This window comes from Pinus tabuliformis, chromosome 5_2, assembly GCF_031772625.1.
Source record: "Pinus tabuliformis cultivar Carrire ecotype Pingquan chromosome 5_2, CPIR1, whole genome shotgun sequence".
Taxonomy (NCBI): Eukaryota; Viridiplantae; Streptophyta; class Pinopsida; order Pinales; family Pinaceae; genus Pinus; species Pinus tabuliformis.
In genome coordinates this window covers 708,778,848-708,789,093 of record NC_142306.1, presented here as the reverse complement: position 1 = coordinate 708,789,093, position 10,246 = coordinate 708,778,848, and the positions used below count along the sequence as shown (strand labels likewise).

Below are 10,246 nucleotides of genomic sequence, written 5' to 3'. Positions count from 1 at the left end.
TGACATTTGCTGCTTGATTTCTTTGATTAAACTATTTGCATTCCCTGTTATTATCATGTCATCTACATACAAAGAAATCAAAATGATTTGCCTCTGTTTATTTATCTTGGTGTACAGATTTGGATCGTTGAGGCTCTTATGGAAACTATGCTGAACAAAAAATGAATCAATTTTGTCATACCATGACCTGGGTGCTTGTTTCAATCCATAGAGTGCCTTATGCAGTTTACACACTAAATGCTCTTGCCCCTTTTTCACAAATCCAGGAGGTTGTACTAAATATATTTCTTCTTTTAATTCCCCATTCAAAAATGCAGATTTAACATCTAACTGGTGTAGCTTCCATTTATGTTTTGTTGCTAAACAGATTAGCATTCTAATTGTATTAAGTTTAGCTACAGGGGCAAAGGTGTCATCGAAATCAATTCCTTCCTGTTGTGAATAACCCTTTGCTACCAGTCTTGCTTTGAATTTTTCTACAGTACCATCTGCATTTATCTTAGGTTTATACAGCCACTTACAACCTATAGGGGTTTTTCCTTCTGGCAGCTCAACTAAGTCCCAAGTATGGTTTCTATATATGGATTCCATTTCTTCATGCATTGCAGCCCTCCATTCATCTGATCTACTTGCTTCTTCATAATTTAAGGGTTCTACAATGTTCAAAATCTTGGACATTAAAGCATAGTCTCTAAATTTTGCAGGTAGTTTAGTCTTTCTACCTGATCTTCTAGGTAAAGGACTCACCTCAACTCTTTCTGTTTCAGTACTGTCCAGGCCTGCATCATCACTTATTATGCTATCTGCTGCTACTTCTTCCTGTTTCTGCTCCTGCTCCTGTTCTTCTTCATCTTCACTGTTCAGTTCTATCAAGAATGGAATATGGCCATCATTGTCAGAGTCTTTCTTTCCATCTTCTATCTGTTCATGAAAGATAACATCTCTGCTTGCAAACACTTTATGAGTCACAGGATTATATAATTTGTATGCTTTATACTCTGTGCCATATCCTACAAATATGCATTTCAAGGCTTTGGGATCTAGCTTTTTCCTATCTGGTTTCGGTACATGAGCAAAAGCTTTAGATCCAAATATTCTCAGATGATCAACTGCTGGTTTGAGTCCAAACAGTGCTTCAAAGGGGGTTTTGAAGCCTAAACATTTGGTGGGACTCCTATTCTTTAAATAAACAGCAGTATTAATGGCTTCTGCCCAAAGACCATTAGAAATGCCCTTACCTTGAAGCATGCTTCTGGCGCACTCCACAAGGGTCCTGTTCTTGCGCTCTGCTACTCCATTCTGCTGTGGAGTGTGTGGCACTGTAAACTGTTGTATAATCCCATGCTGCTTGCAGAAGTTCATGAACTCATTTAACCTGTATTCCCCCCCTTGATCTGAGCGGAGAATCTTTATTTTCTTTGCTGTTTGGTTCTCTATCATCAATTTAAATTCTTTAAAATATCGGAAAGCTTGACTCTTTTTGCTTAAAAAATACACCCAAGAGAACCTAGTGCAATCATCTATAAACAGTAGAAAGTAATATGCACCTCCTAAAGACCTAGTCTGCATAGGTCCACAGATATCTGTATGCACTAGCTCTAGGATGTCTCTTTGTTTTCTGTTGACATGCACAGGGAATTCATCTCTATGCATCTTCCCTAGTGCACATCCATCACATTCCAGTTTGATATTATGTAAAGTAGGAAGTCCATCGACCATACCTTTATTTTTAAGCAGGATGAGATCTTGTAGATTGATATGTCCAAATCTCTGGTGCCAGAGATTCTCAGCTGTTGATGTTGCTGCAACCATCGCCTGTCGTGGTATGCTCCTTGCATCCAGTCTATACAAATTCCCCACGCGTACTCCTGTTGCAACTGTCTCCAATTTGCTATCCTGGATGACACATCCATTCTTGAAGAATTGTACCTGCATGTCCTGGTCTGTTATCATAGAGACAGAGATCAAATTCTTTTTGATTCCTGGAACATATAAAACATTTTTGAGATGTTTGATATCACCACTTGGTAGTTTCACAGGAATATCTCCACATCCTTTGATCTCATACCCACTGTCATCACCCAAATAAATTTTGGATCCACATGCAGATTCTTCAAGAAACTCAAAATATTCTTTCTTGCCAGTCATGTGCGAGGATGCGCCTGAATCGACATACCATGTATTGTCATCATCTCCTCTTGATGCTGAAAGTGCACAGTCGACTGTAAATAGCCTAAGATCATAGCTGTGATCTTCATCTTCTTCAACAAAACAACCTTGATGTTTCTTCTGTTTGCTTCTCCTTTCATCAGCTTGCTTCTTGTAGCATTCTCTGATCTGGTGACCAGGCTTTCCACAATAAAAACATCTCTTAACATAGTTATCGTTCATACCTCTAGATGGTTTCCTTTGAAAGGAGTTGGCCCCTTTCTGCTGCTGCTGCGGTTGCTGTTGCTGGTGTTGGTACTGGCGCTGCTTTCCTCTGTGCTGTCTTCTCTTTGCCATCAGAGCAAGGTCATTGCTCTGGGTCTTCAGATTTTGTCTTCACTCCTCCTCCTAGAGCAGAATCACTGTCAGCTCATCAAAGGATGGGGCTTTCTCCCTCGCTGACAACCCTGAGATGAATGTTTGATATTCATCGGTCATCCTGTTCAGTGTGAGGGTAACCAGATCTGAGTCTGATACCTTTTCTCCAATGGATCCCAATTTGTCTTTCAGATCCTTGATTCTAGCTGTGAATCCATCAACAGATTCATTCTCGTCCATCTTTAGTGCATATAATTTTCCTTTGAGTGCAAGAACACGATTTGTGTTCTGTGTCTCGTACAGACCCTTGATCGTATTCCAAATGTCCGCGACCGACTTGCAGTCTCGAATATGAGGGATAATGTTGTCTTTGACAGACATCTTCAGTATTACTTTTGCCTTTGTTTCTCTCTTATCCCAGTCCTGTTCTTGGGTTGTAGTTCCGGCTCTCTGTTCATTTCCCAAGACGATCGACCATGCGTTCGCACTCTCCAGCAAGGTTTGCATTTTGAACTTCCAGTTGGAAAAATTCGTTCCATCGAGCTTGCCAGACTCGTGGAGGTATGATTCCAGACTGTTGTTCATTTTTGCACCACTGAACACTCAAATCGGCCACCACCGGGCAAGTCCGATCTGCTACCACGAACAGATCAGGAACTTCTCTGTGCCACCACCGGGCAAGTCCGATCTGCTGTCTCCAAACAGATCAAGAACTTCACTATGCCACCACCGGGCAAAACCGATCTGTCACTACCGAACAGATCAACAAACGAGCTCCAACACGCCACCACCGGGCAAAGTCGATCTGCTTCCACCAAACAGACCGAGGAGCTGCACTACGCCACCACCGGGCAGGTCCGATCTGCTACCTTCGAGCGGATCACGGCACCTCAAATCGCCACCACCGGGCAGATCCGATCTGCTACCTTCGAGCTGATCAAGGATCTTCAGTTCGCCACCACCGGGCAAACGTGCCTCCACCGGGAAACTTCGATCTGCAACAAAGATTGCAGATTTACAGAGAGAAAGGGATGGCGCCCAAAACAGCGCAGAACCCGCGCTAATTCCGGAAAATGAAAATTCGCGATGTGCAGGAATTTTGGCGCGCTTATCGACCACGGATCCGCGCCAAAATGGTCTTTCTTTTCTCTGGCGCGATTTACAGTCCCAAACCCGCGCCAATTGCGCGACTGTTCCTGAAAAAACCGTGCCAATCACTGCACCTTCTGTAAAAAAAAATTTCGCTCCGAATTTTCGCTCCAACCCTTCCTTCGGCTCAGTGATGATCAGTCATCTGATGCCTTCTCGCTTCAGGTGTTACTGCAGGTCCACCTGATCACACAACTATCTCTCCATGTACAGATGTGAAACTAATGATACATCCCAGAAAAAACAAAAAACAAAAGTTAAGGCTACCTCTACCCTAAGCTCTGATACCAAGATAAAAATAATGAAACTTGAATTAATCAGAAGGAGTTGCAGCTCACAGGTGTGTACATCACCTGGAGACTGCACTCATACAAGGAGAAGACTCTCTCTCTCTCGTTCACTCAATACCTACAATGAATGAATATTACATATTAAATACATGACTGAAAATTAGGTAGTTGAAACCAACCTCCTAAATTCTAGGAACAACTCCTAAAGTAAGAAGGTAACGTTACAACCACATAACCATTTCTCCATTATTTCTAACTCTTAAAAATTGGCAACCTTACCGAATGGGAAGACTCTTCAAGGATGAGGATGTGGAAGCATTGTTTTGTGCTATTTATATTATCCAACCAGATTGGATAAATGAAGCAAGGGATGAATGGAAGAAGGACGAAGAAGTATGGCCACTTATTCAAAAGTTGCAAAAGATCCCAATTCAAACAATATTGCCAGAAATTGAAGAGGAAGGAAAATTCATATTGGAACCTGGAGTAGTCACAGAAACAAGAACCCGACAGCTACGAAATCGATCAATTTCAGAGTATCTTATCAAGTGGAAGAACTTACCCGCTGAATATTCCACATGGGAGGACAAGAATTTTATACAGAAGCATCAAGAACTACTCAAGGGTTGAGGACAACACTTTTTGAAGGAGAGGGGCATGTTAGGCCCCTATACTACTAGTGTAACCCCTTATTGTTATTAGTATAACCCACTTATTATATTTATGTACCCATGTAGTGCCCATATTGTTACTATTGTACCCCATAGAAGCCCACTATTGTTATTATCGTGCCCTTACATTATTATTGTTATGTCGGATCTGATTATGTTATGACCCCTTAGACTCCTATATATAGAAAGGAGGTCTTTTCATTTGTATCATCCAAGAATTGTTCATTTATGTAATGTAAAGGGGGTTTCCCCCTCGAAGAGGCTGAATTCTAAGGCATTGATCTATCTTTTCTTGAGCTGGTTTCATAACAGAATCATCAAGTCTTTCAAAATTGAGAAGATTAGACCATTTTTATTATTTTTCATTAAGGCACTCTCTAAAATATTGTTAGAGGTAGTCATCTTGTTAAGGTGGATCATCATGATCCTGTAAGAACCATCACTTTGGAAGGTTCTTGGAAGAAGCATTATGAGAAGGATAGTATATATTACATATAGTATGGAAACGATACTCTTGAAGGATGAAGGAATGTAGCTGGTCATGTTGCAGGCACATTTTAGGGCATATAGCTAGATGATTGTATGAAAGAATAGGGATGCATATTTGAAGTAACTCCCAAGTAGGATTCATATGTACATAATCTTGTAAAATAATTTGGTCATATAATATGCTTGGTAAATCTTCCATATATATATGATGCTTGAAAGAAGAATCTGACTTACTCTAGAATAAATAAAGTATCAATAATTTCTCACTAGATTATATAGAATGATGATCAACATCTAGTATATTCTCCAGAAGAAAATTGTAACTTGGTAATCAAGTTCGATCCTTGGGCACTCTGATGCATGAAGGAAGATTCTTGTGGAGATGGACCATGAGGATGCTGATGTTTTGATGAGGAAGCCATCATGATGAGTTAAGTCGAATATTTTTTTGTTATTGGTTATCTAGTTAACATATTGTTTTGCTACCTAGAAGGATATTGCAGGAATATATGATGAATGTTGAGGCAAGCTCAACATATGATTTTGGAAATCATGAAGTCAACATGTTTTCATCTTGGGATTAAGAGGTAGCAGTCCGAGAAGATAACTTGAAGGTAAAGTTCATACAATAAAAATGGACCACTTTCTTGAGGAAGCTATGAATAACTTGAATTTTGGTAAGGATCGATATAATGCCTTTATTGATAATGCAAAAATGAAAGTGATGTGAAATATCGTTGGCCTAAACCTTGTCACAAGAATGAAGAAAAAATATGGCTCCATGATACCAATGAAGGAAGAAATCTCAATATGATGAGATGCGAAGGAAAGAGGGAGCCATGCAACTATCTCCATAAAGAACAGGTGGTTGATACTCTTATGAAGAGAAGCTAGAAAGATTTTGGCAATGAATTTCTAATTGGAAGAAATTTGTGGATATCCTTTATGCTTTAGAGGGAGTATGAAGTCTCCAGATATCTATAAAGGAGCAAGGATCTATTCAAAATGAGAATAAGAATATCCTCTCTAGTTAAGAGGGAGTGATGGAAAAACATAACATGTGCATTCTCTTCTTCATGTGTCATGCACTTGACTAGGACTAACAACCATAAGTCTAAGTGAAGGCCATGGAGAGAGAATGGTGGAGGATTGGATAAGCATATGAGGTTTCATTAATGTTATAGACATTTTTGTGCCTTACAGCTATAAGCATGAAATGTCCATAAACCAAGGGATCCTAAGTCCCTAAAGGTGTTGTTCCAGCTCCTAAAGAAACAAGGTCAACAAATTACAACTTCTACCAGAAGTTCTCCACCAGAAACTGCTCAAAACTAGTCAAAACAGGATCATTTCAAGCGCTCCACTAGCTGGCTGCGTTGCAAAGCACCCAAATACACTGGCTAGGTGCGTTGCAACGCACTTGAATGCACTACCAGGGTGCGTTGAGTGGGAAATGACAAGTGGCAGAGTCATTCAACGAGGTGGAGAGACAATGGAAACTTCCAGAATCTTCTCCAATGACACTTGCCTCACTGAATTCGACCAGTGATGAGTAAGAGGCTCTCAGTCTCCAAGTGGAAGCAAGAACTGACAGAGAGAAGCCACTAATCAATTCAAGAGCTGACTCATCCTCTTTGCATACATCTATATATGGATCCCTCACCAAGAGATCCAGAGGCTGGAATTTTGTACATTGCAGAGAATTGCTGTTGGTTTTGTGATTGATATCAGAGTATTGGGTGATTTATGCTTTGTTGGAGGTGAAGAAGGGATTCTATGCTGGGAGGCTGATGCTGGATCAGGAATCATCGGTTGTAACTCCTCCTGGATCTTCTTGTTTTATCAATAAAACTACTTGAGTTTCTCCTACATGCTTGTATATCTGATGTGTGTTATATTTGTATGTTTAGCTTAAATCTGATCCTAAGCTTTTTATGAACATAAATCTATGTCTTTGTGTAGTTTCTCTCTTCTGTGAACTTGCAGGAACTTGGTGACGCTGGGCAAGTGAGGGAGCAGATCGGTGGAAGCTGGCGAAGAGAGGATAGATTGGATCGAACAATTAGCGCAAGACACAGGTCGGTTCATCTTAATCATCTTCGTTTATAGTTCATAAAGAAGAATACAAGAGTAGTTTTCCTTGTTTGTTTCTGAGGTCTCTGTCACAACCCTGTGGGATAGGGTCGTTCTGAATAGACACTTTTCCCGAAAACAAAATGGCGACTCCACTGGGGAACGTGTCCAGTTAGTTTATTTGTGTTTCTATTGTTGTTCATCTCATAAACTTAGGAGTGGCGAATCGAACTGCATTTGCCATTTACAAATGCAAAGTAGACATCTGCTACTCTAGTCCATTCACTAGGCCTGTTTATGATCTGAACAGTTGACTCACAAATGATCTGATCACCCTTTGTGATAGCTCTCAAACCTCTTGTAAATCAACCCTCTGATTGTACACATTTGATTGCTTTTATCCGGCCAAAAACCATAGATTAAACTGCAAACCGTGACCTAGAACCCAGAGAAAATTCTCGTTTCTGCTTCAGCGCAGGCTCTGTGAAGAGACTCTGCATTTCAGCGCAGTTCCCGAGAGGGCTACCTGCGTTGCAATTCATTTTCTTTGTGTAGCAGGTGCGTTGATTAGCCTAGCCCTGCCTAGCTGAGGTTCTTTGCTCATTTTTTCTAGTTTTGCCTCTGATTTTTGCAGCCTGTGATCAGTGTGTTTGTCTGTCTAAAAACCCCTTTTCTTTGCTTTAATTCCGCCTCAGTTGTATAAAAGAAACTGTATTTGTTTTTGTGTATTTGTTACGTCATTTACAGTTTCCCATTGCAAAAGTAAACTGGTCATACTGTCGCCCTTAGATCTAGATCTGTCGTAAGTGTCGTTTTGATCTTAGGAGAAAGTTTATTTGCTGTTGACAGTTGATTACGCTTTTACTTTTGCCTTTGGTTTGAATTTGTGAATTTCTAGTGTCGAAACAAGTGTTTACTTCAAAATCATAAAGTGTCGTAATCGTCTCTACCTTTTGATTTCGAAAAGAAGCTTGTTTGTGTTTTTCACTTGAAATCGAATTCAAATTTGTACAACAATTTTCTTTTTAGGCATCAAAATTAAGAAAGTGAAAAACAAATACATGCACAAGTGCATTTTCATATTGACAGTTTGTATGGCTTGATTTAGGAAAAGTGCATTTACGGTGTGCTCTTTGCTATTTGAGAAAAGATTGTGTCTTTCTTTTCCCCTTGTAGCTAGGATTTTCATTGCTGAAAAGAGATAAGAGCTTGCTTATCATCTTTAGACTGCATTTTAGGAATTACATCTACATCTCGCGGTGAACCCAAAAGGCAAACTTCATAAGAAAGATCAACCTAAAATAAATTCAATGAACTTAACAACGCTTTGTAACTTAACACACAACATCTAGAGGTCTAGGCTAGAGACGTATTTCGGCGTCGTAAAGCCTGGTAACTGTTGTCCTCACTGTTGGTTGGGTGATTCCTCCACTTTGAGACGATAAGTGCCAGTACGGACTTGTGCTCCCACGTACCGTCGAGTATATATCGGGAGACCCCTATAGGCATAAAACCTTTATCCATAGGAAGCCGTGTCGGCCGCCCTACTGATCGCAATGCACTGAACACAACATTCGGGAAGATTGACCGCCGTACCCTAAAAAGCATTCTGCGGTTTTGCGATTGGTTTGGCACTCCCTCTACCTAGACCTCCAGAGCAGTCCCTTTCGTTCCTTTTCAGATTCCTTAACGGAAAAGGTCCATCTGAGCACTTGTCACTTCAGGCTCATTAAAAATTGAAGGAGACTAGAGTCATCTTTTGTTTTTTCTCGACTCTTTAAAACTGAAAAAACAAAGTTGCGTCAAAGCGTGTTAAAATTTATTTTAAACGGAATATTCATACCCTTTTCCTGCGTTAATCTTTCGGTTGAGAAAATGGAGCCTACCAACCAAGGAATTCCCCTTGGTGGAAATCCTAGTCCCTTCTCCTCTTGGGGAGATGTTGGTGCGCCCCATATGGCCACATTGTCGCTTCCAGGACTAACAATTGGCCTGCCAGTATGGCTCTTTTCAACCAATGTCGTTCAGAACACCACTATTCCTGAACAATCGAATCAGCAATTAGACGAGTCCAAAGTTTCCCACCAGCCTTCTACTTCCTCTAATTCTTCCTCTCCTCCTTCCTCTTCGCTTGACGGGACTGGTAAAGCTAAAAACCAAGTTCCTAAGGAGAAGAAGGAAAAGAAGAAGAAAGAGGAAAAGAAGAAGGAGCCAAAGGCGAATAAGGGAAAACGAGTGTCGTCTAATGAAAATCCACACACAGCACCGACTAGGCCTAAATCGCCATGTGTCATTTGTAGAGGAGACCACTTTCACAGAGATTGTCCTTGCATCCCCCGGATACTAAGGGACTGGTCTCCTCGTTTGCACAATCCGGTGTCATCAACCTCTGGAGATCATGTTGAAAGTACACCGTCAACTAGTGAAAGTGAAGCCCCAGGACAAAAAGGGAAAGCTAGATTTCCCTGTAGACTGTGCGAAGGCGACCATGCCCTCCACCGTTGTCCCTTCTTAGACGAGGCTAAAAGAGTTTTGGATGATCGTCTGGTTTCACCGTTACGACTTCCTCCTGGATACAAAAAACTCTTGCCAAGTCCGTCACTAGTTGAGAACCCAGCTGGCCCGCTCAAGTGGTCGGCTGAAGCGTCTATCATTGAAGATAAACCAACTGAATCCATACCAGACGAAAGTCAAAAGGTCGAGGTGGCAGTTGACCCGGTCTTGCCTTCAGAGGTTTTATCTTCGAATGATACAGTCATTGAAAAGGATAAGGATGACACCATCCAAATCCTCTTCATCAACACAGACTCCGACGAACACGGGGGCAATCCACCCATTCCTTTATCGCAGGAAGGAAGTTCGTCAGAGCCGTACCCGGCCGTCTACTCAGTCCCACCTCCAAGCAACCTAGTTGTATCCTTCGACTGGAATCAACTAGGCAGACCCCGTTTGCCAGCAAGCATGCCATTCCGAATTATCGTTCAAATATACAGAATGGTCATGGCTGGCACCATCATAGATGAGGGGGCGTCTGTGAGTATCCTTTCC

At 41.2% G+C, this 10,246-nt stretch overlaps 1 protein-coding gene across 1 annotated transcript; it reads right to left on the bottom strand.

The window, feature by feature from the left end:
• Positions 1 to 2,556: 2,556 nt before the first annotated feature.
• On the bottom strand, positions 2,557 to 3,111 carry LOC149161121 (uncharacterized). Its single transcript, XM_089434777.1, has one exon. The coding sequence runs from the start codon at positions 3,109 to 3,111 to the stop codon at positions 2,557 to 2,559; it is 555 nt and encodes a 184-aa protein (XP_089290903.1).
• Between the last annotated feature and the right edge of the window lie 7,135 nt (positions 3,112 to 10,246).